Here is a 27,983-nt window from a genome sequence, read left to right on the forward strand (position 1 = left end):
AAAGGGAAAAAACATGGCATCTCGCAAGGTCGGCAACAAAATGGACGATGCACACCGCAATTCCTCATCACCCCTGTGGTAAATCCCATGAGGTGCAGCATCGGCTGCAGGGGTTTGGGGTCTTCAATTGCCTTGAAGCGCATGGCAAAGTACGGATATCCGTTGCAAGTACCGCGGAAGCGAGACGGCCAGAGGACCTGAGGTGGTATTCCACGGAAAGTACCCCCGTCGTACCTTGAGACGGGCTGACAGCTAGTCTGATGGAGATGGGTCATGGTTACGACCATTTTTCGAGCAGGGTCATCTGTCTGGCTCGCTTATAAGTTCGATACGGACGCTGAATATCGACGAGGGTCGGCAAGAAGGTTTCAGAATCGACAGATGTGAAAAGGTTAGTTTTTTTTGGCGACTCGGAATTGCAAGTCCGGTGCTTGTGGTTACCTGGCTCGTCCCGCCCAGTTCGTCCAAGGCATGATGAAATCTGGTCCTACCTTGCCTTGACTGGGGAGGGGGGAGGGGTCCCAGATTGACGGCGATGGACAAGGTCCGAACTTCAGACGCTCCCGCGTGCCGCGTGTGGATCATTCTTCATCACGCCCCAGAATTTTATTCTGCATCGGATCAGGCAAATGGTCAGGTATGGACAAGGGGCCTGGAAGTCCCGCAACGTCTGCGCCTGATAGAAGCGTTGCCTATGGGATGGAGGGGAAACCCCTCTCATAGTTCGTGCTGTAAAGACAGGTGTGGTTGCGCGCCCCGAAGTAGTTTTGAGACTTAGTTCATCATAGGTCCTTGAAGGTTGCGCGCCCTGTGTCTTCGTTCCTCCTCCTTCTTCTTCATTTGCTCAATGGAGAGGGAAAGAGTCCTGGAACGACCGGGCTGCGATTGTGTGCGAAAAGTGTAGCCGTCCAATAGCGGCAAAGCGGTGTCGCAGGGGCAGGCTTCCGATCCGCAAGGACAGGCAGGGAAGTGCTTCAGAAGGCCTGTTCCTCGCCTAAAGTATTCGACTTCTCGAAGCTATCGGGTCTGGGGTACTTGACGCCTGGTAGAAGGGATGGTTGATGAGGAACCAAACCGTCGTGCTGCCTCGGCTGGAGTTTTTGGTCGCCAGAAAGGATCATCGAGACAGATAATAGATGGTTTTAAGGCCAGCTAAGAAACGTCTCTAAGCTCACTTAGGTTAGTCGATCCTCCGCTCGTCTGCGTGAGTAGAATGGATAGCTAAAGCTTGCCTGGGAGGAAGAAAGTAGTTGTTCATTTTATGTCGCTAACACACCAATTCCAACAGGCGAATCACAATTTTGAGACGTGATCAGTCGTTGGCAATGATCATCTGAGCAGAAGCTCCCTTAGCCTCCAAAGTATCGGAAAGCACGAAGTAAACCGCGGTTTTCGCTAAGGGAATACATGGCCATTTGATATCCAGGCTCGAGACATGCTCGAAATGTCGCAGATGAGATTAAATGTGAGAAGCAGAAGAGCACCATTAGTCGACGTCCTCAGGCAGTCCACCTGAATCTATTGCATGTGAGCATCACCGGCGCATGGGTAGCGAATAGTGAAGTTACAGGCTCAACGCGGTGATTCAGGAATCCGATGCCATTTGAGAGAAGGCCGCTATAAGAATCATCTCGGAGTAGAGTCTCCTGCTTTCGATTAGAGACAGTACAGAAGCGCGTAATCTGCCTCGGTACACTTTTGTTCTTGTTGTGCCTTGTTTTGAAAAGATCTGGCAGCGAGAGGGTGGCATGGTCTGGAGAATGCCTGTTGTTGAGTAGGATGGCTAATAGTGGAGTACATCGGCTGGGATGTTGTTATGCGGATACAGTGAGTACCCATCTAGGTCGTTAGCGAGGGAGCGCTATGAATACGGGCACGGAGTAAGACCCGGATCCAATCACGCTGTCTCGCGGCAGGGCAGGAGGAGGAAGGACTCGTCAAGAACATTGCGAGTGACCAAAATCATCATTCATCGGTTGATTCGACATAGCCTCGAGGCTCATGGGGTTGAAAATTGTGATAGTGTTCCCCGAAGGATAGGCGGGTCGGTGCCAACATTTGCGAATTTTCATGTTACTCAGGTTTTGAGTCCAATTCTAGGACAACAAAATTGAGCGGGGCGAGAGAAAAAGATGTCTCTCTGGCAATATGATTTGGCGTTGTTTTCGAGTTGAGCCGGTGGTCGCCCCTTGTAGCGAGGTGCAGATCTTGGCCGGCATCAAACGGTCAGGGTGCATGTACATCCTTGCCAGCCAGTCACATCATCTCGAGGGGTCGAATTTGCTGGTTGGTCGGTCGTGTCGGCCTACTGCAATTCTCATGGTCTTCTGGCATTTGACCGGCACTGCTTTCGCTTCGTCGAAAGGGTGTGAAGGTAATCGTCCCAACTTGACCGAGTGTGGTCCTTACCGGGGCGCTATCGAACCACAGTCCAAACCCCCATGTCTGAATGAGCCGGGAGGGAGGGAACCAGCGCAACGTACTGCGCTGTAGCGAGTAAAATCATAACATGGGACAATCCATGATCATATTGACCACCCACAGTTCGGCGATGCGTCGTCGTAAGCGGGTATTGAGAGCATCGGAGGTGGGCGAAATACATGCTTGTCGTTAAAAAGCCAAAAGACGTGGTCATAGTGGGTTAGATTCTGCGGACAAGACTGGAATTGGTCTTGTGGGTGGGGAACCGAGGGCGAGCGCGGAACGAGCCCGGAGTCTCGTGAAGTGGAATCTTGACGTCTGTAAGGTCAGTGAGCCCGGTCTGGAGACAAGGCGGAGCGGAGAGCCTCGACCGTGTCGTTGGAAAGGAACGGGAAAGATAGAGAGAGGGGGCGGAGAGTACCGAACACGGCCAGTTCAAGTTGAGCTCGGCCTTTTAGCAGGGCCTAGAAAAGTGGCTCTGAATAGGGTCAGGCTGAGAATCGATAAGCGGCCGAGGATTCGAGATAGCTCGATGTATGTATTATTCGTGTCTGTATTCCGTACCCGTACTGTTGTGTAGTGTAGTCAACTTCGTCTTGTACGTAGGTATTGCTAGCGGCCGAGGCTCTTGAGGATTTTCAGTGCTGACACCAAATATTGGATGCTTGTCGATCATATTGACAGGCGCAAAATGCAGTGTGACGCTCTGTGACGATAGGTGAGAATGCATTTGTCCCCTCGATGGCAATCAAAAGGGTCAAGTGAAGCGGCGGTGGCCGGGTATTGACGCAACAGACATTACGTGAATGGAGGGAGGGGTTGAAGGAAGCAAGGCTTACGTAGTCCCATGCATGGCATCATGTGGAGATTAGATGAAAAAGATGCCCGCAGCCAGCAGACAGCTCCATGGGCAATGGGCAATAGGCAATGTTGAAAGGGAAGGACGCGGAGAGGCGGCCGACAGCGGGAGATTGAAGTCAAAATGGAAGGCGGTTCCAACGTCGCGGATGAGCCGCTAGGACCCAGCGGGCCAAATGTGACTGTCTCCGTCATTGTCATTGGCAATGCAATGAGAGTGGATGAGAAGTGGATTTGGGAAGCGTGACATGGAGGTCATGTGATGCCAACCGTGACAAGCTACGATCCAGGGCAAGAGCAGTGGTGTTTGCAGAATACCTTAAGGTACCTCAAGCCCAAGTACCTTTCCTGGGCGCGGGATGGAAGGAGTGAGTGAGGGGATGACATTTCGTTCTTTGTACCAGAACTGATGTTGGAGATGGGGCATCACGGCATGAGGCGGGCGAGCCGAGCTAAGAAGGTGCCGGGAGACATTCCAGAGCCTCTTCCTTCCAGATTGATGGCTTCGGCTGGCCAGGAAGAGGTGTCTTGGAGTGAATGGAAGTTGCTTTACGCCGTAGATATCTAGACTTGCCCAATTAGTATTCGTACCTTAGCATGCGCTGCGCCCTTGCTTGCCTCCATCCCGTTCTTCAGGCGCTTGCCCGTACGTACTCCGCAAGTTAGGTATGTACTCCGTATCGCATGAGCGAGAACGTGGGTGGCACCAAGGGTTCTCGGTCGACGGTCAAAGCTGATGTGCGCTGCGTTCGCCTTGCCTTGTCATACCCAAGATTGCTAGATATGGGAATGGGTGTGCAAGTCTCGAGCCTCAAACTTCCGGCTTCCTTCGGTTTTCAAGAACCCACGTAGTTTGTAATTGGGATAGACACATGGAAATCTGTGACCGGTCTGGAAAGTGTGGTGCTGCGTTGGCAATCGGTCTGGGAAGGCATCGATCAAACGAGACTCGCTACCGTACCTACCTCAAGAAGGTTGGCGAAGAAAGGCAGCCACCTGGGGCTCCCCTCTGTTGTCTCCCTGCGCCTGCCAGAAACACACAATCTTCAATCCGGGCAGCATGCAGCTTTCAACTTTGGGATGCCACCACCAGTATCACTGCACCAGACCAGCCTGAGGGTTGTGTGGGTTTTTGCTTGTCAGGCCTGTCCGGGAAGGAAGCTTTGACGTTGAGTTTCCGGTCCTTGCCTAAGTAGGCGCTATGCAGAAGGTGGAACTTTACCTCACCCTAAGGTAAGCAAGCTAACGCCCGAGGCTATTTCGCAACTCCAGTCCGGGTTCTGCAACATCCACACCACTCACTCTAGCCCGGCATTCCTACACTATAGCCTGAAGCCTGAAGCCAGAATCCAATGTGACCGCTGGCAACAAACAAGACAGCGTCCCCGGTCAACGTTCGCTTCGGCACATTCAACTCCATTCCAAACACCGTCATCTTGGCGACCCTAGCTTCAAGGCTGCTTACTACCTTCCTTCCCACGCCTTACCTACACGTGTCGATGCCTTGTCGCTCTCCATTTACAGGAAGAGAAAAGAAGACAACAACTCATGTCCGAAGTGCTCCGGCCGCTCGTTTTCTCTTGTCTCTGTCCGCCTCGGGCGCGCTTCTTTCCTCTCTGCTCCATCACGGCGTATCCGTACCGCACACTACTCCATACTCCATACTCTATAGGTAAAGCGGCCTCCATCCACACCTTCTCCGTTTTCCAGAAGCTCCGCGTTGCATGGTGGACTGACTTTGACATGGCCCATGGTCTATAGTCCACGGTAGGCTAATCACCCTGGCTTCAAACGGCGACGGCTCAGACCCTGGCTCGCCAACTCGGAAAGACAACCTATTTGTTTGCGCCAGGGCCTTGAAGCCGTTTCTGTAAGCCATGACAGCTGTTTCGCAATGGATCATTGCCCCGTTTCTCGCAGCACTATCTCGGGATTACTCCCTCGTCGGTCCGTCCAGGCTACTGGCCCGAGGAGCCTTGTCAGGGACAAGTAGAGAACGCCGAACGCAATTAAGCCCACTCCTGGCCGTCGTCAACGGGTATCATCCCTTGGTCGAATCCGGCCAAACTTAGGTCATGCGGCTCACAATCACATACGTACCTTGTTGCAGTGTACCTACGAACGTACGGTCCGTCATCCGTCGGTCTCCGTCCAGTCTTCAACTCATTTCATGGCTCGGACAGCGTTCACGTCTGCGTTGTACGGAAAGGACCCTCAGAACGTCACCTAGCCGTTCGCTGATGCTCCTCTCTCTCTCTCAATGCCACACGACGCAATGTTTTCACGATACTCTGCTCCTGAGGGCCCGGCGTTTGAACATCGCTGCTCATCCTACATTATATCGTCACGGATACCTGCCTGCGTAAAACGCGGCAGATGCAGAACTTGCCGGCGCTCGGCATCATCCCAGTATCCTTCTAGTGGGTTTGCTACACTGGCCACGCTCTAACGACCCAATCCAGCCCATCGTTCAAGCTAAAGCCTCGTTCGCCTTGCGCTTTCAAAGAACATTCGATGAAAGATTTGGATGCCCCCCAGGCCGGCTTCCCATTGGGGGCACAAAAGGATTTTCCCCGCCATGGGTGCTTCTGGGCAGTGGATGCAGGTAATCTGGTCTCAGTGGGTACAAGCCAAGGTGGGAGAAGAAGAGAAGGGAGAGCAGAAGAGATCTGCCACGCAATGCATGGTCGACCCAGCCAGTGGCCACGAGCTGATCCCTTGCAAAGGTCCTGCGGGTTTGCCTCGATGCGGACAAGACTCGACTGCCACATTTGCAACCTTTTTCCTTGCCCTTAACTTGAGGATATTAAGTACCACCTCATGATACGCGCGCAGCATCTCGGAAAACAAGAATCAGTCGCTTGGCCACGGCAATTTCTGCTCGAGAAGATAGGCGTTGCAAAAGTACATGCGGCATCGATGCGCTTGTCGGTCGCTTAATCTGTGTGGTTAGGTTCTCTCTCCTTGCCCAACTATCCGTACGAAGCATGCTGCTTTCGTCGCAACAGAATGCCGCTTTTTCCCCGACAGGACACCAGAAACTGCAATGATTTTCTGGGGCGTTCCCCCACACATGGCCAAACCCAACCCACTCGCCCTGTCTGGGAGAGTTCCGAGCCGCACGGAGAGATTCGTGGCGCAAAGACACAGCGAGCAACCGGATCGAAAAGGATCTTCGCATTTGGCCGCTTAGCTGCAAATGTACCGCTCTAGGCTGGAGATAATCTGCCCATGCAACAAGCAGTCTATCTTCACCAAGGAAGGTTGCGACCTAGGCCGCACCATAGCCATAACAGCCCATACAGCCTAGACTTAAGCCCGGAAACCTACGTCGTTACATTGGCACTCGAGCAGACAGGCCTCTTTCGCTCTCCAACGAGGCCTGGACCTTGAAAGTGTTCGTGGTGAAGTCATGGGTTCTCCATATCCCGGCCCTGTCGACCGTTCTGCCACCACGCATGCCCGCAAAAGACTTTCAGACTTGGTGCTCTAGACAGGACGGTGCATCCGGAGGCCCGGTCGTACTGTATCCGATCCACTGCCGACCCCAGAGTGGCCTTTACGGATACCAAGTACATAGCTCCGTGCATGGTATCGTCAGCAGAACGAGCCAATCGGACGACCAACTCGGGAGCCGGAGCTGGACGCCCTGCCGTCTCTCTACCTGAGAGAGCATTTGCTGTTATTCTTGGTTCATGTCATACCCTGCACAGGTTGATTGCTCTCCTTTTCCGCCAGCAAATGTCAACCGCATGGGACGCATTGGCTTTGGGTCGTGGTTGTTACATGTCAGAACTCTGGGCCCTGCGCCACGGAACCTTGTGGCCGGATCAGGTTCCCTTTGAAGTCAAACAGAAACATTTCATCAAGCCCCACCCTCCCAATGATGACCAAATTTAGCCTGCCGGAGGAGATCCCGGGGCCACAGAGGCTCAACCTGTCAGGCGCAGGGGCCTTGAATTTACACGACAAGGTACACCACGCACGGGGACAGTTCCAAGCTCCCAGAGCACGGTAGCCGAGCTACATGAAGTTGGAAGATTTATTGGCTTGCAGCTTGAGATGCAGATCGATATCGAAGTTGTCCGTAGAAGGCAGCTGGAAACGGGGAACCAGATCAATTACTTTGAATGGAACAGTCCGAAAACCTGGGTGCCGGGCGTGGTAAAAGAAGTACGCGGCGGTTTTGCTCGGATCAGATTTGATTGCAACCAAGACGAAAGGAGCACAGCCAGGCAATATGACGACCTCTAGCTCGGATTCCCACGAGACGACTCAAGATCAGCCAGCGTGGTCGACAACAATACAACTATCCTTGTCGCGAATGGGGAAAAAAGCGGAAGAGACAAAATACTCCCGTGGAAGCGGTAGTGATGTGCCACGAGGCATTGTGCAACGCGAAGGAACGGCCCATACATCATGATCAAGTCACAACCAAAAGGTATCATTTTGATGGGTCCTGTCTGTCAAATCCCTTGCTGCCGCTCCGCACGATGGCCGTTGGCCATTAACGGTGGCGAGACACGGCAAGGTATGCAAGAAGGGGCGACGGCATTCGACCGTCTGTTGCACTAGCAAGCATCATTATGGTTTGTCGTCATTACGGACAAGACCTCACTGCGTACCCAAGGGGCATGGCACGCATGGCAGATGGGCAACTAGGAATGCGGAAGCCCTTTTTCTACCTTAGCTTTAGGCGATACAAGACATGACATGCGACCATGGGTGGGTAGCGCCCGTCTTGTCTTTCTCGGGCAAAGTACTGAAGAAGTACCTTGGTCTATCATCAGGCCCCAAGTGCAGACGAACAGAAACGGGCCGGGCCATGATGACGGGAGACGTTTTGACATGGCATCCATGTAAAGACGTCGTGCTCCCGGCTCGAACAAACGAGATGGGAAAAGCGGTAGGGCCGAGAAAGCGGCATCGTTGGGTCGGTTAACCGTTGGCAGGTAGGTACCTGTCAAGGACAGAGAGGGCACCATAGATGTGATGAGTCTGTCTCGGTGCTGTAACGATGCCACGTCCGGCTACTGCGGTACATAGCTCAGCTCACTCTGAAAGTTCAACCTATTCCAGATCCATGCTATGGTAAGGTACAATTGGGGAGGAATGACAGCGGTACCTTGTGGTACCGTGCAGGGCACCACAAGTCGAGCTTCTCCGACCTAGCGCAGGCGCCTCTAAAGTCTGAACTGCAAGGCATATCCCGTCAGTGGCTGCGTGAGCATCGGAAACCGGGACTCATGGACTAGGTATGCTTCCAGAGCTGTGTTCGTACCTTATTAGTCCCTTACTGCTGTCATACTGGATTATGATCGGGCTCTAATTCGAAAAAGAAAGAGTTTACTACCTTACGACTGGTACGGAGTATATGCTTAGCTTCCCGCCGCCGGGATTCGTTACGTCCTTTTCCCGTCACAGAATCACGGCAATGTCAACTAGACTTTCCAGAGGCACCGGCCAGAGCCAGCCAAAAGTCTGGCAGCCCTACCAGTACCGTGTTGTGCATCCTCTATAATACCGGCACGGACAGACGACAACACGGACCAGGAGTGGAAACGGGGACAGGGCAATCCAATGTCCAATCCGACGCTCCCGCTGTGAACCTTGGGACGGGCTGGGTCCGGGCGGACAGGGACGGTCAGCAACAAACAGCACCTCAGAATTCTGCCGAAGAACGGGACATGCGGTAATACCAATGCTTAGAGTTTATACAAGCTGCGATTGTCGAGGAATACGGAGTACCTAGCCCTCTGTTGCATTGCAATCAGACGATTTTCCGTCCGTGGGACCATGGTCCATCCATATAAGGGTTGCTTGAGGACCACTGGCCGGAAGTCGATCGAGAGCAGAAAAAAAACCAAAGGGCTCTATTACTCCGTGCCTACACCCCAAGCTCAAGCTCAAGCTACTTACTGCATTGGCTCTCAGCAGCACTTTTATCTTTATTTTTATTTATTTTTTATCGTCATTACACCTCACACCCGCTTGCTAGTCATCTCACTTCACCTTCATCTCAGTCGACCTTTTTCCCTCATTTCGCTGCTCGACCAGTCACACAGCATTAGCCAACGGCAATTGCCTTGGGCGTCCATTGCCATTGCTGACTTTGCCTGGCTTGCATTGGCTATTTGTGAGAAGAAGAAACCACCAAGCTTTGCTGTCAAAGCACACATACATCATCACATCCGGCACTGGCCTTTCTCTGCCGTACCGAGCAGCACCTACCTACCACAAGGTACCTTGCCATACAATACTAAGCCATCTCACCTTTGTACTCAACCCAAGGTACCTACCGACCTACCTACCTCACCTTGACCAAAGGCAGCTTGATTGCCTCGGTTTTTGGAAGCTCCTAAAGTTTGTTAATTTTTTTCCTATCCTCTATTTCCCACTTCTCTCGTGCAAGCGCATATGCTTCATTTCTTCCTCCTTTTTCCTGACCATGTCGGCGCGACTTCCTTACTCGACATTCCTTGACATTATATGGCCCCTTCCCTGCTGCCGTTCTTTCCTGCCCAAAACCCTCGGACCATCCCGTACCTTCCTTGACACTTTGGCGTGGGGCACATCATTCTAACCCTCACACTCGCCCTCGCCCTCACCCGGCCTCACCTTCCCTGGAAGTTCTTTCTACCTTGGGCGGCCTAACTTAATACCTGACCTTACGGACACGGATACCTCGCTCATCTTGAGATTCACTTTGCAACTGCACTTGCCTCGCGGTAGTTGCACTTGCACTTGCACCCGCACTTCCTTCATTCGCGCCCTCATCCTTACCCATCACATCCATGCCATCAATAGCACCCACCACCGACCGGCAAACCTTCTTTCACCTTTTTCTTAAACAAGAACCACATCCTCCTGTGTTCTTGGATTCCTCTTGAATCCTTAATGGTTCCGACTTCTTTCTTTCTCCCTTCCCACACTCCACCCGCTTCGTTTAGCATCCTCTCCAAACACTCCGAGTTGACTCAGTTCTTCAACTCAGACACTTTGATTTAACACCCACCCCCTTGCTCGTCAACATCACATCAACGTTTGGCCTCTCTCTCTCATGTGAGTTCCAACTACCCGCCTGCAAGCCTTCACATCATGTTTAAGACGGCGGCATCACCTACCGAAATAATGATCATAAATTAGTCTATTCCATTGCTAATACAGTTTCACAGATCCAAGAGAGAAGAAGAAGAAAAGACCAGGAAAAGCTTGACCGTACTGACCGTCGTTCTGCCACCGAACCGTTAGGCTTCTCTCCCAGAGGGCCAAAATCGAAAGCTTTTAGCGAACGTTACTTTCGATCTTCAGGGCCAACCAACTACTCCGACAGCAGCGCCGGCACCAAAAACCACGCGGTTCAGGACATCGCGCGCACGACGCACAGCGCTTCCAGCACGTCCGGGTCCTTCCAGACACAACCTTTAAGACCCTAAGCTTCCCAGGCCTTCCAGCTGCTTTCGATTCAAGATGGCCGTCGCGGGCCCCTGCGCCCACTCGTTCAAAATGATCAAGTCGGACAGCACTTTGATCCAATGGACCTGCAACCTATGCCATTCTGGACCCCACTGGAGTATCTTTGAGTGCCGGTATTGCAAGCTACACACCTGCCGGCCCTGCACTCAAAGCGCCTGAGGTGCAGCGTTTGTCGGCGCCGTTACTGAGCACCCCAGACGACCGACTGCGGGAAAGATGGTGCTCACCGTGAGGGGACGCAAGATGGAGGCATGCCGGCAACGTGGGGGTTTGGCATTGGATGCACTCGAGGTATGTTCACAAAGACACACTGCTGCTCACCTCGAGCAAGTCACCTCGTTCGAAATCCAGCTACATGTTAGTTGCTTCTGATGACGCAAACTCCCTTCCGTCACCACCCAGACACAAATGTCTCGCCCTATCCGATCCCCGATCTCATTGCCCTCTCTTGTTTCATTACCTACGAGGTTTCCAGATGGAAATACCCGTCGGTGGACAATGCGGCACGGCAGTTGCAAACTGTGTCATCTTGCAATTGATGGATGTCACCTACTAACACAAGCCTAGGGCCCCCTTTTGAGACCTTCAGACGCTGCAGGACTATATTGGTTCATCCCGACAGCGATGCACCACCAAACACGCAATACCACGCGCATGAGCTTGAGAAATGCCCTGGCGATCGATGACAGTCAGGATTTTTTCGGATCGGACAACATCGGATACCTCTTCGCGGGGTTCTCCCCCTTTGATTCCTTCACTTTTGGCGGCGGCCGTCGACACGAAAAAAGCCATGCAACTCTTTCCGTTTTCGATTTTTGAGTTTTTTCAATCATTCTGTTTGCAACCGTCCCCGGACGTTTTGAAGGCACGCCGATTACACCACCCAGACAGGACCAGGTCCGCCCCCCCTGCCGTCGCGGCAGGGTCCTCGGTCTTAACTCTGGTTTAGCTCAGTGGTGCCGAATTTCGGTGCTGCATGGCGCACGTGGGACCCTCTGGCTCAGGCACCTCTGCAGCTGGCTGCAGCTTAACGGTCCCGGCGGGGAGCGTATCCCGTCCACAGGGGGGTCACGCCCTAGCGCCTGTGTCAACAGCTGAGCCCCTGTGCGATGATGCCCTCGAGTTTCCGTACCTGGCTGAAGACGGGAATGATGCGACGGCACCTTTCCCGGTCACAATCTGGAACCATCAGGCACTGAGCCTAAATCGGCAGGGAGGAATCATCCATCCACAGCTCGTTCGCTCGCCGACGCTCCGGCCGGTTAGCTCCTTGATTCGACCGCAAGAAGACGCGCCCATCGCCCGTCTCCATTTCATTTCACGCTTTTGATCAATACGTAACGGAGTTTTTCGGCCGCGCAATGCCCAATACCCCTTTTCTACGGCAAACAACGACCTGGTTATTTCCTTTTCTCTCTTCCTTTGGGCAAAACGCCAAAGTTGGCGGGGCAGGAGCAAGTAAGGCGAGGGGGCGAGCGAGGGAGCACGACAAATGTTGGTAGTGGTACTAGCGAGAAGGAACGGTTTCTTTCTCTAACAATAGATTTCGGGTCTTTTGGGAATGGTTCACGGAGCATGGCAAACAGAAGAAAAAATATGGGCTTAGATCACGTCACAACAGCACGCAAGGCTGATGGACTGGAACGGCGGTTATTTGTCAATTTCGAGTTTTCTTTCTTTTTACCTCCTGACGCAGAATACTTCTATTTCCTCACGCTACGCTCTTGCCTTTTGGTCAGTTATCATGCTGAGTATTGTTCAAGGAGTCTCTGCACCACATCGAACCCCTTGCGCTTCGGTTTCGCGTATGACTATGATGCTGCCAGGTCAGAACGGTATCGCGTCCGGTTGGTCAAGCGAATCTATAGGTAGCGCTTGTCCGGGTCTGAACAATCATGGAACTTCTACGTGTGCCATGATGCAGGAAAGACCAAGAAGGTGCCAAGCACTAATATAAAAGAACCAAAACCCTAATGTATGTCTAGCCATCATACCATGGTTGCTGCGCCCGCCCTTGTGTCATTCAGAATCTGCCATGTCATGTCACCTGTGACTCTGTGAGTCTGGGGGGACGTTGGACACCTTTCGGTATGTGGGCGGGATACCTTTTTTGGTTCGAAAGGGACGTACGTCGTTCGGATGCCGATGAAGCGCTCACTCGGTGTCACCCATGGCCCGAGGATGCCGGTCACCGGTGAAGAACCATATGGCGCGATGCGTGTGTAACCATGCCGCCTCGTCTCGACTCGAATTTCCTTGATCTTTCTTCAACGGGAAGAAGTCGGTGAAGAGACATTTGTGCGTCACGATTCGGAGATGTAGTTTTATCCAAGTCTGGGAATCAAGGCTGTACTTCTTTTTGTGTTTACGTTACACAAAGTGTAGATCCGGGGAATTTCTTTTTCGTGGTTGTACAAGATGATGTTATTCGGGTAGAGCATGGCACGACCTCGGCATGGCATTGATATACATACATACATACATACATACATACATGCGTACAGGCACACATGGCATGGTATGACACTGGCACTGACGACTTGTACGACTGCATTTGACAGGAAAGGGCCGGCCAATTGCCCGCATTACATATTTCTCCGAAGTGTGTCTCGGTGAAGTCTGTCGTGTCGTTTTTGTTGGTCTTTCAAGAACGGCCCTCATTTCCCCCTCGTCTCTTCTCGTTATCATTGTCTTGAATTTCGCAACAGGCGAAGGTTTACGCGAAGGCTTGCGGTGGGAAAATCCTTTTCGGTGTAACTAGGCAGTCGGGATCAAATGTGCACCAGGAAAACTTTACAAGACGAGTAGTGCTACAGTTGCGTGACAAGGCAGAGTGAGAGTAAGAGTGGTGGTCGTCGTTCAGACTAAGGTGGACTAGACCAGACTAGACCACGGAGTAACCTTGGCTGATTTACACCGACGAATTCGACGACGGGGCGTGTGTGATGGGATTGGGCGAGTTATTGTGATGGGTGGCTTGTGATGATGATTGGTCGAGGAACATGTAAGTAGGCGCTTTTTTGTGACGACGTATGATGGTGTAGTAAGAAAGGTAAATGAGGCTCTGGTGCGGAATGGACGGGTTCGCGAGACTAGATGTGTCGATCGTTCTCGGTGAAGATTGCTATTGTTGTTTATGCCCTTTTTTTTTTTTTTTTGCTTTTCCATAAACCTGATGTTCCCAGTAGTGATGCGCCAGGCTTTTTCTCTCAAGCCGAGATGCAAATAAGATGCGGCAATGGAAGGTATGACGAGATGGTGATGAACTTTGAGAGCTCATGGGCTGGGCAGATATGCGGTAGATACCCAACTCAAACATGTACCCAGGAGAGCGGGCAGAAAAAGGACCATGAAATGATCGACTCGAGTGAGTTTCGACCGGCATGGGGATGGGTGCGGATAGATACCTTACCTGCACATCACACACACACACACACACACACAATCGCTGCGAAGATCGGGGGAATTATCTTAGCTGTCCCCCTCCTCAAGCTTTAACCCTTTCCCGCCAGCCCCTCCCCCCTCCCCCCCCCCCCCTCATTTTTCTGTCTGCCCTTCCAATGTTATGTACTTTCTTGAACGGTCGAGGAATTCCCATCGCGCCGGCGCCCGCGCGGCACACATTATCAAACGGGAGGACCGGGGAACAAGGGGGCCAGGTTACGCGCGGGGCTGGCTGGCTGGCTGGCTGGCTGGGCCGTTGTTGCCCGCCTTGCCGGCCGGCAGGGCATGGGATAGGTAGACAGTAAGGAATTAGGAAAGTTTGCTCTTGTTCTAGAGGGGGGGGGAGGTTCGCGGGAAGCCTCGCCGAATCTCTCGATGTTTTTTTTTAGTATCGTTATGTTTATCCGCTGGGTGCCAGTTCCAGCGAGATGCACCGCTATTCCCACACACACACATCGTCTTCCCCTTTTTGTGGTTTATTAATCAATTTGATCTGGGCATCTGGGGTATCAGAAGACGGAGCAAGCACCCTGGTGGGTATAAATTTGTGTGTTTTCCCCGCTTTATTTCTTCTCCCCAATCACCTATGGTACTGAACGCCGAAAAGGGTGAGTGAGTGGCGCTTCTTCTCGGGTTACACAAAGGTAACGGGCATATGAAACTTGGGGTTGGGATGGTGTCATTGGCAACTCCAGCCCATGAGAGAGAGGGAAGGACAGATAGATACCTACTCCGTAGATGAGGTATCTATCGGCAAGGCCTAGGGGGGAAATTGTGCTTTGACTTGAAGGCCTATTGTGCATGTGTTAAGGGCGGTGAGGCCCTTATCTCGATCCTCATCTCGATCCTCAAAAAAGGGCTCTCTAAGCAATGGGGGAGCTGCGGTGTTTTCTAGTTGCGTTATCATTTTTGTGAGATCAGGAGATGATGACACGGATATTCTCACGATGCAGAGGGAGGTTCGGGATGAAAAGGTGGGTCTATGCCAGGAAAAGACGTGGTGCGCGAGGGGTTCAGATAGGTAACACGGCATTCTGCCCTTTTTCTTCTTCTTTACTTTCTGCTTCTGCTTCTCGCCTCTTGCCCCCGCCCGTCCACCTGGTATGATGCCGGATGTAGCGACAACCTCACATGTGATAGTCCCCCCCCCCCCCTTCCTCCCTCGTGTGCCCGGTTTGGTTCGTGGTGCGGCCAACGGTGCGGCCAACGACTTGACTCCATCTAGAATGCTACACATTTTCCGCGGTATTTTTTCTTTTCCTTCTCTTCCCCCTATTGGACATGTGGGAATCGTGAGAAATGACATGTGTTATGGCCGTCTTGTGAAGAAAGTTACCTATTCTAGTCTAGAGCAGGAAAAGTGGGAAACCAAAAAGATGGCTGCCCAAGTGGGGAGGGGAGAATGATGCGGATGGGAAGTGGGCTGCAACCACGAACATCAGGAAATCTGATCTGCGGATATGGACCCTTTATGCAACGGCAACGGTCTTCTTTGCGGCGGGAGCCGGTATGTCCCAGTCAAAGACTGTCCTCTCGGCGTTGCGCCGGGTGACGACGACTTGGTCGCCCACGCGGATTTGGACAGTTCCATCCCCGGCCAGGGACCCGTCTCCCACGGAAGGGACCTCGAGGAAGGCGTACCGGCCAAAGACGGGTGCGTATTTGTGACCCGGGTCGACGCGGCGGTCCTTCATCAGTGTGTTGAGGAGCTTCCCCTCGGGTCCGGGGGCTGCGCGGCCGAGGGCGTAATCGACGTTAAGAGAGGTGCAGCGACCGCAGTTGGCCGTTAGGAGGAGCTTGGCGTTGGAGGAGGCAGGGAGGGACAGCTCTGCCCAAAAGTCCTCGGCGAAGGGTGCCTCGGAGGAATCTTCTACGACAATGTTGGGGCGCATCTTGGGCATGATGGTGGATGGGGCATCCGGGTTCTGGAAGGAGGTCAGGGATGGGTAAGTTAGGGAGGAATCTGATGTGATGAGGTAAGGGGCGCAGTCGGTGAAGGTGAGCCAGGCTTGTTCATCATCTTCAGACTTGGACAGAGACGAGAGGGAGGGGAGATACGATGTGATGGACGAGAATAGAGAGGACGACTGCTGCTGTTGCTGCTGCTTGGAGGATGACCCTGGGGCGAGGGTGCCGAGGACACGGCGGCGTCCGGAGCCGATGTGGACTAGGATGGTGGGGAAGCCGAAGCAAGCGGAGAAGAAGGCGTCGTATGGCTCCCCCATGCGGAGTGCCTCGGCGGGACTTCCGTGAAGGTCGACTGAAATGGGTTCCAGAGACGATGTATCCGGGACGAGAGGCACCGAAAGCGTCGTATCCTGGAGGAGGTGGTGGTCGATAAGAGGCGGGGTTGGAACGTTGTACTTTACGAGAATCTCTTCGCCGCCGTCCTCGTCGGGAGAGCCGACGATCTCCTGGGAGAGAAGAGCGCATTGGGGGAAGGTGGAGAGTTGCATCTTGCGGAGGGTCGAGTCCGGATTGACTTTGAACAGCATGTAGGTCCTGTCGTGGAGGATGCCTTGCGGGGTGAGGGTTGCCTCGGTAAGGTGGATTGGGCGGAGAGCCTTAATGGGGTAGACGTTGAGTGCTTTGATCTTCATTTTGGTGATAATGACTGTGTGACGCTACGATGTCTGAATGTGGTGGTGATGGATGGATTCAGTTGCGGCTGGAGGTGATGACTTTCTCCCTCTCTTTCGATACGCACGGGGTTAAGTCGGTGTGACGTTGTGAAGGGGTGAAGTTGATTTGGAGTTGGTTGAGAGTTTGGGTAGATCGCACGTCAGTCGGAGCTTTTTTGGGGTAAGAGGAAAGGGTAAAGGTTAATCTAATTATTCAGGTCTAGCTACGCACAAACGGAGCAAGGATGATCCTTCCCAAGGGAGAAAACAGCACATGGAACGCAGGAAAGGGAGGGCTGATGGAAGGATGCACCCACGTATCCGTAGAGTAGGAAGCCGCACCGGCCGATATCGTAGCAGTCTGGCAAAAGGTTAACTTGCCTGGGGTCATGAATGGTAAGCAGAAAAAGTAAAGAAAAAAGAAGGGGCATATTCTGCCCGGGGAGAAATTTCGGTAAAAATACGCGATATCTGATTTGGGTTGGGCATTCTTTCTCTTTTCGGTCATTCATTTTTTTGGGGAATCGGTTTGCGCAATGTTTCGTTTCGAAGTGGTTGCTTGCTTAGGGGTATTGATGCCGTCGGGGATAACGTCGGACGTTCCGAAAACGGTTGGATGAGAATGAGATAAGCGTGATAGCAGAGATAGCGGGGACGGGGTACTGTTGACGGAGCCAGCGCCGGTGCCTCTGGACATCGGGACTGCATCCGAAGGTTCCCCACGCCGAAGAGGGTCCCCGACTGCGGAAGGGCTGAGTGATCCGGCGCATTTCATTTACTCCTCTTCTTGGGCCGTAAGGATAGCCCTACTCAGACTGATGAATTCGCGTGCCGGCACCTTTGATAAGATAGGACAAACACCTAAATGGTGAGCCGCGACGGGTTTGTTGATGATACAGGGGACCTGGAGAAATGCGGAAAGGTAGCCCGAATAGGCGGGAGCAGAGTGTGATTAGACAGAAACACAGCGGGATTCTGCCCGCTCCGTCTCAATTAGGGATGTGATGACAGGCAGTGGCAGGTCCCGAGAGGAAAGGGCAGGGTAGAACTCATTCCCAACAGTTGCGATGCTCCTGCAAGCTGCAAGGCCGATGATGCAGGTCGGGCGGGATTCTGGCTCGGAAGGGGCAAAGAGCGACGTCAACAAAATCAACCACTGAGCCCCGGGTGGGTCCCCCGCTTGTTCCGCACCCTCTTATCCGGCTGTCGCTTACCGTTTGGCGTGTCCCGAGATCCACCGGACCCGAAGCACGGGGATAACTACGGGGCTCTTCCGAGAATGGCAACCGGGGCGTCACTCATTGGCTAAGCTTCTCCAGGCTTAGTCTGGGCACGGCGGGCGTGGTGGTGGTGTGTCGCTGCCCAAAGCTGGATACCATGTTAATTGTTTCCGAATTCCGCGGAATAAGTGAAGCTCATTCTCGCTGCCCAAAACTCCACCGCCATTTGATAGGTTCGCGTCACTTTGCTCCCTTTCATTTACAAATTTGTTAGTATCATGATCCCTAACTCTTTGCCTCCTGACTAATGAAGAGATTACCCAGAATGGCAACCAAATGACACGACTCATGTTTTTCCAAACGGCCATGAAATTTCCCGCGGAAACGCTAAAATGGGGACCTGTGTACTAGCTTAGCTCCGGGGGAGCTTCCTCTGCCACGCCGTGCTTTTCTGCAATTTTGCTCGCATGGGGGATCGCCGACCATGAGCTGCAAGAAAGAAAAGGGGTGCCACCAAAACGCCCGTTAGCGGGGGCTGTCAAACTTGCTTCGAACTTGTTCTAGGCCTTTTCTTGACATTGAATGGCGGGCCGACCGCCCCTCCCCTCCCCTCCCCCTCGGTTGGATACCCAGCAAAAAAGGAAGAAAGAGAAAAGAAAGAAACGGGCGCTCGATTGTCCGTGATGTGGGAGATATGATGCAGCCATGCTTGATTGGCCCATTCTCGCAATACGCCCCGGCCGGCATGGACATGTCTAGATGGGATTTCAAGAAACCCCATTTGCCTCGGCGTCGCCTCGGCGCCTCGGCGACATCAGCGAGATGGGGGATGAGGAAAGATGGTGAAGCGAGGCGGGGGTATCAACACCGCAACGGTTAGGAGGAAAGGCTTCCCGGAGACTACGGTACACCACTACACGCACTTGCTCGCGTGCTCGTGCGTGAGAACACTTACCCGGAGCCAACGGCGCACTGCCGATGATAACCATTTGCCCTGCTGCGTATGTCTGGAGCTCATCAACGATCAACGGCCAACGGTCATCGGTCATCGGTCAAGGGGTAGTTGTTGATGGTGGTTATCTGTCCAACCTTTTCGGGCAATACTTACGCACGGAGTGGGAGCACTTGCGGGAGCCGAAAAGTCGATGACGCCGACAACAGCAACATCGGTCAGCGGACCGATCCGAAAGGGGGACGCCTCCGTGACTTGATGCTGAACGTCTAGGTAGGATTTCCTTGGCACTGGGTGATGCTGCAAGCGTAATTGGGTTGTTGGACTGTTTTAACCTCCTTCGAGGAGCACTGGCGTACAGGACGGCTTGATCTTATGATCAACGCGATAATTATCGGCTTCATTCTCGATAATTTAGGCAGATGGAGCTGGGGAAAAGGGGGTGAGACGGAAGCAACCCCCGTGGGAAGAGCTTGCGAAGCTGCGTCCACGAACCACGGCAACAGGTTCAACAAGGAGAAAGTATCCGTACTTTCTCTTATAGTATGCTTAGATTGATCCCCACGAGGACCCTGAGATATAGTTCCCTATGATCAGATATTTGGCTGCCCGCCAGTATTTGGCCAAATACCCATCAACAGGTCAGATGCTCCGCCCTGTGCAAATTCCAACGAGGCCAGCTCCATTGTCACAGTGGACCAAAATGCTTCTCGGCTGCCTCTCGCTCTTGTCCGATCGGCCGATAAATCGACAACTGACACGGAGCCTTCTGGGACCCATCTGTTGTTGCCGTGGTCTCGATAGCCGTTTCGTGTGGCTAATGGGCCCTGGGGATTAATCGTATTCACCTAGGGGCTGTAGATAGATCATAGTCCAAAAACGCTAAGGACACACTGGCATATACGAAAACTCTCCCGGCAAACCGGCGTATAAGAAAACGTATAGAGATCACGAAACTCAAACTGACTCAAGATTATGGCCTGATGTCTTGATGTTTGATAATGGCAGCTTCAGCATGGCAGTACAAAGATGGCTAAGATATGGTACTACCGTGAACCCAACCACCTTTCCCCAAACATAACCTCACTCTCCCATGCTGGCCTTCTAACGGGCATGCAGTTCGGCTATCCCATGGCTGACGAGGGCCCTTGTCCAGCGGCAGCCAGCGGATTGATTTCAGAGACCATTTCAGGCTTCCAGCCAACGTGATCCTTCAAGGTACTAGCACGCCAACACCACCCCCCCCCCCTACAAGAAGCCGTTTTGACTGCCCAGTGCTCTCACACCATCCCTACATCCCCACCACAAACCCCTCCCTCCTTGCCCTTCCTCCCCTGGGTCTCATGTTGCGATGCTCAGCGGCAACCAGCTGGGCCTGTCTGCCGGGCGTCCCGGGCTGGCTGCAGGATCGAAAGGGGTGCTGCCCCCTTGCCAAGATTCGCGCGCTTGTGGAGTGTGGACACTGAAGAGAGCGCCATCCTGCGGGAAGTTGGAACACTGCATAATCTTTGGCGCTGGCCGGGGGATGTATTGCCAAGAATCGACGGCGCGGGCTTGGAAGCAATCCTGGATGTGATGATGTGAAATGAGGGCGCCTGCAATGAGGAGGGAAGCGGGTGATATCAGATGTCAAACCTGGTCCATTTCATCCTTATCATCTAGACCACTATGGGGTTTTGCACATTTGGATGGAACAGGCTTTTGATTGTCACCGCAGCATCCGATTTACATCTCATGCTGGAGTAGTGGTCTAGCTCATAATGGCCCCGGGGTACATGCGGGCGCATCTGTGACACTTAGATACTCTGGTGTTTGTATACTGGATGTATCTTTCTTTCGCGATGGAGTAGATGTCGTTGCACTGCATGGATTATCAATGTGGTCCACCGCCCATGGCAATGTAAGCTGTAGCCTCTAAGAGTTTTCTCCTTTCTAGGGTTGCATTACGTCGTGTTCAATGTGAATATTTGCCACGGGGTGCTGTAGTTTTCAAATGCACTAGGTGGATAGACGTAGAAATGGAAAGTTGTAGCTGACTAGAATATCTAGGTGTTGCACGAATTATTGTGGCGTGATTGATATACTATATTTGCGTCTTCAGTAGTTTGATAGGCCCATTGTCATTACTAGACTTGCAGACTAGTTGTGATGGTTTAGAGGCGTCAAAGTATAATTCTATCCGAGTCAATCGTTCGTTCTGTTGAGGCGATTGGAGTCACTGCATTCCAACGCTCGTTTATGCATGTTCGCTTGACGATGTCGCTCATTCGACATTTCTTGAAGCGTAGCAAGATATTGCATATAGGAGACCAACCCACAATTGTTTTCTTCATGCTTAGCACCGCAAGAAATGCATCCTCGCAACGGAACGGCTGTCACATATATGTCTGTTCGTCATTTCTCTAGGCACACACAACGACGCCACAGCTGCCTGAACAAAGTCTATTCTCAACTATCAAAAATGGTTGCACATGTAGTTCATCCTCTACTTATCATAGCCTTGTTACAAGTAAGCCTTACTATCCATTTCCGACTGTGTAGATTGTAGAGTAGCAAAACAGTCTAGGAACTGTACACCGCCGCGAACTTAGCCTCTAGATCCTTCTCGGTCAGAATCGGGAGGCCCACGAGCTCGTTATCGAGCTTGTCGTAAGAAGACTTGTATCGGCCGCTAAGTAGGGCAGCCTTGATTAGACCCAACATAGCGAACTCGTTGGTGGAGTCCTCCTGTGCGGCTTTCAGGTTCTTTTCCAGCTCAACTTCACCGTCAAGCTCAGTCTCCTTCCACTCGGTGCCGGGCGGCGAGTACTTCTTCGCGAGCGCAAGCAGCTGCGCCTGAGAGACCTCGAACTCTTGGATCTTCAGATTGCGGTTCTTTGTTGCCTCAGGGTTCTTCAAAGCGCCCGCGACCGCCTTGCCGATGCCGGCAAGACTGGTGCTGGCGAAGCGGGCGTGGCCCCCGTTCGTCACGGCCGCCGTCTTGTTCGCGTAGTCAAAGGCGATGGGGAACTTGACGATGAGGTCGGTGAAGCCGCCGACGGAGAAGATTGTGTGCTCGATCTCGCCGGCCTTCTCCTTCAGGTAGTTCTGCGTGTCGGTGAAGGGCTTCATCATGACGGTAAGCTCGGCTGCCGCCTTGGGGTCGGTGGTGAAGGAGCCCCAGTCGGAAGGGATGTAGCGCTTGACGCCAGCCTTGATAGCGCCGTCAATGACAGTTCTCTGGATAAAGAGGCCGCCCTTGCTAAGGGTTGAGACAATGACATCCTGCCCCTTGACGGCCGTGGCGATGGTGTCAACTGTGGAGTAGTCGATCGTCTTGAAGTGCACCCCAGCAGGGAGGTCTCCTGAGGCAGACTCGGCGCGGCCGAATACTGTAACATTGAAGCCAGCGTTGGCAAGTTCAGTGGTGATTGCGCTTCCCAAGAGCCCTTTCTGTAGACCTCTTAGTATCTCGGGTGCTCTGGCTTCTGAGGCTGGCATGTGGACTTACGCCAAGGAGAGCAACGTTCTTGAAAGAGCTCATTTTTGTGATTTGTAGGGGATGATATAATAAGCGTTCTAGATATGATGTGCTGAAAAGATTGTTGTCGTCTGCTATCGTTGTGTATTGATCGCTTGTGTGTTCGTCGCGACCCTCATGTCCTCTTATACGTACAATAACATACTCTGCTCTTCAACTTTCCGTCTGTGCGGTTTAGACTGAAAGTCCGACGGTATAACGATACGACTCCGCCATTGTTACTCTGGGTCGGGTTTACGATGCTTCTGCCAACCCATTTGGCAATGACTCGGAACTTTGGACATCGAAGGTGCAGAATCGAAGAAGGATGAGATGGCGTAATTGTGGAGGAAGCACCTTTGTCCAGAGCTTCCGTCGACTCGGCGGATGTAATTGTGTCTCCTATTTGATGATAGTCTTGGGCCGCTCTGAACGCTGATTTGCGGAAAGCTGGGGTAAGCTAGTCGAGAAAGGCTATAGCGGGGGATACTAATCATGCCAGAAACATCCGCAGTTGTATCCGCTATCTCTCCCGACTACTACAAAGGGCGGAAGCTTAATAATATCCGCCCACTTATACATCCCCCGACTACCCACGACAACTCCCGCATGAAGCACAATGTTTGCCCATCTTTCAAGCGGAATCAAACAACAGCTCCTTCCTCTGTTCAAAGTACTTCCGTAGGGTGAAGAAATCACCTAGCAAACATGGCCGATGTCGCTGAGGCCACCAGTACCGTCGAGAGCAATGCGGAGGAAGTCACCAAGAAGCGGATCTATAGTGTAAGCAACTCCGCGTCCGTACCATCCAGTCGGAATCGATATGAACTTACTTAATTACAATCCATAGGCATGTGCCCACTGCAAATCACGCAAAAGACGCTGCGACGGACAAGAACCGGCCTGTGGACTCTGCACTAGATCAGGCGTACCCTGCGTATACACTGAGCGCAGGAAGAGAGGCCCGGGGCGGAAGTCAGTGCCAAATGCGGATCACTCCGTCGACAATTGCTGACGTTCTACCCAGGAACAAAGTTGAATCCGAGCCAGGAGAAAAGCGACTGAGTGCCGAGGCGCCCGATGTGGCTGAAATTGGCACTCTCGGTGGCCAGTTGTCTTTGGAGGATCCAAGAGGGCAATCCCAAGGGCTCGTCGATACTACACTTTCTCAGCTTGCCGAACGGCGCATAAAGGTACCAAAAAGTCTGGCGCAAAGAATCCAGGGTCATGCCGTAGAACAACAGCAGCGTGATCCGGCCGATCCTGGGCCCAGCCGGCGCGAAAGGATGCCACCCTATGCTCTCCCTTTCCTTCCCAAAGATCTGTTCGGGCGGACTTCCGTGCTAGAAGGACTTCGTAATGCTCGAAATCAGATTGAGGCAACTGTAGACTGGAGGCCTTTCAGCCGAACCACATTTGCACGCTTCCCGCCCCAAGACTACATTTTGGATTTGGAGGTCACCGTCATGGAGGAAGTGCAGCTCTTCTGTCCCGCCATGACGAGAGAGACATTCTTAGGGCATACTGACAAACAGTACGGGGTTCACGCCGACCAAAATGACTGTGATACTTCAGCCAGGCGCGCGATTGCAAATGCCATGTTCGGGGCCGCCATGCGGTGGAGGACCGCGAACGACTCCTTTGAGCGTTTTGGCGGCTTGAGTTGGGGATACTACAAGAACGCATACGCCATCGTCCCTGAACTCCTTCTTCAAGGGACAAACGTGTTGGCCTGCGAGGCCTTGCTGGCTATAGCCACGTTCTCGTTGCAGACGGCCGATGCGCGCACGACGGCTCAGCTGGCTTCTGCGGCGGCCCGAACCGCGCAGATTATCGGGTTGCACAAGAGGGAAACTTATGCCAACCTTGATGCCATCGAGTCGGCGCGACGTAGGCGGGTATTTTGGGCAACACATATACTCAACACGGACATGATGGCAAAGTATGGTCTATCTCACCCCTTTGCTCATGACGATGTCACCGTTGAGCTTCCAGATAAGGATGCGACCGTTTTTGATGGCATCTCGCACTCGCCGTGCCTCCTTAATAGCATGGCACGACTCTCAAGGACCCAAGTCACACTCCATGGAAAGTTCTCTCCACACAATCTCCAGCTGCAGTCAGGTACGGAACATCACATGATGATGATACTGTCCAATTGTGAGCTGGAAGAGTGGAAGTGCTCGCTCCCGCAAGAATCGAGGCCGGACCCTTCTACCCCGTCGACGACGGGAGCGTTGGACATGCACACCGCCCTGTTGCATTTTATCTATTTCAGCACTCTGATTAAGACTAACATCAACCTGGCGCGACTTAAGAATGCGACGAGCGTGCAGCCGTCATGCTCGCTGTACTCAGACTGGGTGAATAGGGGCGCCTTTCCCAGCATAGAGCAGTCACACTCCAAGTGTACGTCGGCGGCTCGGGCAATCATTGATCTTCTACGGGTGATGCCACCTCAACCTTATGTGAATATATGGTCAGTTTCAAATATTCTTGATTTTCTATATAGCTCACTAACACTTCTGATAGGGTTCTTCTCGGCTATCCCATCATGGCCAGCTTAATCCTCTTATGGTCAGCACTCGAGGAACCCACAGGATCAGAGGCCCATCTCAATATCAGGGTCTTGGGCCAATTTATCCAATTCCTAGCAGGATTGAAGGAAGAAGGATGTGATCTGAACAACGTGCTGGACGGCTGTTCCAAGATCTACAAAATTGCCAAATACGTCGTCCATACGCAGAGAGTCATGAGAGTGACGGCACCCTTAGAGGAAGACAATGATGTCAAGGAACAGCTTGAGGTGAGATCATATCGGACGCAGTCCTTTTCCTCTGTTTGGAAGTACGACCTTGATGACTCACGCCACTACTAGGCTCTTCGCTTGAAGCTCTCTGGAGTAACGGACTGGATGCATCTTGCCCAGGGTCTACTGAGCAACATGCCTCTACTATGCACACAAGCAAGAGACATCTTTGCGGATGTACTTGGAATGGAGCAGACACATCCTGACTACGGGCCGTTTGCCCCTGAGCTGCTAATGCCACACAAACACAACGTCTTTTTCAGTTCTTGAAATGACTTATTATCTGTAAAAAAATGATACCCCATAATTCTAGCCTATAGCAATGCTATCAGAGCAACAAGAGAAGCCACGGTCACGGCAGTCGCCACTCGTGCAAGTTCGGCCGAACTCGATGCACCAGAGGGGCTCGCCGTGGCCGAAGCCGAGGGTGTGAATGAGGCACCACCACCGCCATTGCCTCCGGTCCCGGTGCCGCTGTTCCCGCCACTTCCTCCGCCGCTAGCACCACCCGTGGTCGTCTGACTGCTCCAGTATGTCTGATTCCACTCCGAAAATGACAGGCTCGAATTGAGTCTCAGCTTGGGATCGAGATCGTCCGCCGTGATGGTACGATTGGCAACCTGTCCGTTCCAACAATGGCGGCGGAAGCACTCCTGACACTGCTCCGGCAGGTCGACACCAGCCCTGATCAGACTTCCGCGGATCGTCGCGCAGGCGAGACAGGCGGGCCACGCTGCATCTACCGAACCGTTGCCGTAGGTTGCGAGGTTAAAGGCGTTGTCGACGGTGAGGTCGAACTCGTTGTCCGTGAAGGAGGACTTGAAGAAGGAAAAGTTGCTGTAGCCGGACCACGGCGAGTTGGGCAGGTAGAGCACCAGCGGCGTAGGCGGCGACGTGGCGGCGTCGCAGCCGAAGAAGGTGGGCTGCTTGGTCAGGTTCTGCGTCACCAGCGTCGCGACGTCGGGGATGCGCGGGAAGGGAATGTTGCCCTGGGCCGCCGACTGAGCCGTGTTGACGAGGTTGGTGCCGTTGACCCAGTTGTACTGCGCGTCTGAGGAGGCCTCGTAGACGATGACCAGGTCGACCTGGCGCTCGGGGATGATGAGGGGCCGGATGGGGTTCGTCTCCCCGCCGAGGCTGCCGTCAACGAGGAGGAGCTCGTCGATCCCTTGCATGGCGGTGTTGTAGTTCTCAAAGGGGTTCGGGTAGGTGGCCCACAGAGACTCGTTGAATGTCTGGTTGAAGGACTCGGCCGTCTGGTTGACGAGGATCACACGCCCGTCGTCTTCGAACTGGGGGGGAGGCACGATGACCGAGGTGTTTGGCGGGCCTGTGTTGAGCGCTCGCTTGGCAAATATTGGAGTATCGTACCAGTCGTCGATGAACCACGCGTCAAAAGCGTCGGCTGTAGACCCCTGGATGAAGGTGAACTTGTCGAACCCCTGAACGCACTCACTGCTGTTCTGGGCCGTGCCATTGGACATGGAGGTTCCAAGGTACATTGTCGGCATGAAAGCCTGGATTCTTCCGCCTCGCCAACTTCCGAACTCAAAGGGCGTTACTTCGTAGGAAGTCAGATTGAATCCGTTGGTGTTGTTCCTTCCAGGCCACATGATGCCACCGATTGTGGGTGACTGTCCGGGGATGACCTCAGAGAGAGCTATGATGGGCATTGGGGCTTCGCCTGAAGAGAAGACGGTTCCTGATTGGGCAAGATCAGAGTAGTTGCCATAAGTACGGTTTTCTGGGAGATAGGTTGCCCAGAACTGGCCAAAGGCGTCGGCGACGGAGACAGGAAGTCCTGTCTCTGCCTTTGCGCCAACATTTTCAAATATATCTGTCAGATAGGTGGTGATGTTGCCGTCCGGACCCAGGGTGTAATCGACAGTGAAGTTGATTTGTTTTCTTAGAGCACTTATGGATATGAAATCGTTGGCAGCTCTGCGTAACATGTAAGCACTCTACATTCGTTGGCCAGGGGAAGACGCAGTCAGATAGAGAACAGTCGGCAGAACTTACAGTGTGCTCACGGTCAAGGCACCTCCACCACTTAGACCAGTGATATATGACAGAACCTGCGTCAAACCACCCGTGCGAGCAGCAACGGCAGCCGAGTTGCGGGCATCAAAAGCCTGCCATATCCCAAGACCTCCAACACCCGACTGAGTGCCTCCTCCGGAGACGGAGAGACCAACGACGGGATAGTTGGAGGTATTGAGACGCTGAATGTAGCCTTGGACATCGAATCCAGAAATATTCGCCAACGTGAGGTAAGAGCTGAGCGCGGGGATGACCTTTTCGCCGCGGCTTACCCTCCAAGATGATTCCGAACGCGAGAGTCCCTTACAGAAGAAAGTCAACAGCTATGCTTAAAGTTCATGGGGGGCAAAACCTCAAGTTACCTCTGAAGCTGACCGCACTGCCAAGCCTAAGGGACAGCTTGTGTAGACGGGCGCAAAGGGGTCGACGTCTCCTTGTCCCTGGGCGGAGGCTAGGCCGGCCAAGAGGAGGACGCCGCCAAGAGATTGGCGATTTATCACGGGCATGGTGTACTTTGCTTCCTAGGCTATCAGGACACAGGTTAGATATGAGGAGCCGAAAGCTGCTCGAGCTCTATCTTGAGAAGGTAGGCAAAGCTTGCTTTATCTACCAGCTGTGCCAGTGAGCTACCTGTAGTGTAGTA

The 27,983-nt window shown here is 53.0% G+C and overlaps 7 protein-coding genes across 7 annotated transcripts; 3 read left to right on the plus strand and 4 right to left on the minus strand.

Moving 5' to 3' along the window:
* Nucleotides 1-2,641: 2,641 nt before the first annotated feature.
* CTAM01_03045 (uncharacterized protein) lies at nt 2,642-3,097 on the minus strand (the record flags this gene model as incomplete). Its single annotated transcript, XM_060519083.1, has 2 exons — nt 2,642-2,739; nt 2,986-3,097. 2 exons carry the CDS (start codon nt 3,095-3,097, stop codon nt 2,642-2,644), a joined length of 210 nt encoding a protein of 69 aa, XP_060386082.1.
* Nucleotides 3,098-10,749: 7,652 nt separating this feature from the next.
* On the plus strand, nt 10,750-11,117 carry CTAM01_03046 (uncharacterized protein; the record flags this gene model as incomplete). Its single annotated transcript, XM_060519084.1, has 2 exons — nt 10,750-10,873; nt 10,945-11,117. The coding sequence occupies 2 exons, from the start codon at nt 10,750-10,752 to the stop codon at nt 11,115-11,117; spliced, it is 297 nt and encodes a 98-aa protein (XP_060386083.1).
* Nucleotides 11,118-12,388: 1,271 nt separating this feature from the next.
* Nucleotides 12,389-12,712, plus strand: CTAM01_03047 (uncharacterized protein; the record flags this gene model as incomplete). Its single annotated transcript, XM_060519085.1, has 1 exon — nt 12,389-12,712. The coding sequence occupies one exon, from the start codon at nt 12,389-12,391 to the stop codon at nt 12,710-12,712; it is 324 nt and encodes a 107-aa protein (XP_060386084.1).
* Nucleotides 12,713-15,668: 2,956 nt separating this feature from the next.
* Nucleotides 15,669-16,799, minus strand: CTAM01_03048 (MOSC domain-containing protein; the record flags this gene model as incomplete). Its single annotated transcript, XM_060519086.1, has 1 exon — nt 15,669-16,799. One exon carries the CDS (start codon nt 16,797-16,799, stop codon nt 15,669-15,671), a length of 1,131 nt encoding a protein of 376 aa, XP_060386085.1.
* A 4,755-nt stretch (nt 16,800-21,554) lies between these two features.
* On the minus strand, nt 21,555-22,515 carry CTAM01_03049 (uncharacterized protein; the record flags this gene model as incomplete). Its single annotated transcript, XM_060519087.1, has 2 exons — nt 21,555-22,424; nt 22,483-22,515. 2 exons carry the CDS (start codon nt 22,513-22,515, stop codon nt 21,555-21,557), a joined length of 903 nt encoding a protein of 300 aa, XP_060386086.1.
* Nucleotides 22,516-23,199: 684 nt separating this feature from the next.
* CTAM01_03050 (fungal specific transcription factor domain-containing protein) lies at nt 23,200-25,570 on the plus strand (the record flags this gene model as incomplete). Its single annotated transcript, XM_060519088.1, has 4 exons — nt 23,200-23,288; nt 23,342-24,970; nt 25,024-25,297; nt 25,370-25,570. 4 exons carry the CDS (start codon nt 23,200-23,202, stop codon nt 25,568-25,570), a joined length of 2,193 nt encoding a protein of 730 aa, XP_060386087.1.
* A 44-nt stretch (nt 25,571-25,614) lies between these two features.
* On the minus strand, nt 25,615-27,846 carry CTAM01_03051 (lysophosphoplipase A; the record flags this gene model as incomplete). Its single annotated transcript, XM_060519089.1, has 3 exons — nt 25,615-27,241; nt 27,320-27,642; nt 27,703-27,846. 3 exons carry the CDS (start codon nt 27,844-27,846, stop codon nt 25,615-25,617), a joined length of 2,094 nt encoding a protein of 697 aa, XP_060386088.1.
* Between the last annotated feature and the right edge of the window lie 137 nt (nt 27,847-27,983).

The sequence above is a fragment of the Colletotrichum tamarilloi genome, assembly GCF_030869305.1.
Source record: "Colletotrichum tamarilloi strain Tom-12 chromosome Unknown Scaffold_7.1, whole genome shotgun sequence".
Classification (NCBI taxonomy): Eukaryota; Fungi; Ascomycota; class Sordariomycetes; order Glomerellales; family Glomerellaceae; genus Colletotrichum; species Colletotrichum tamarilloi.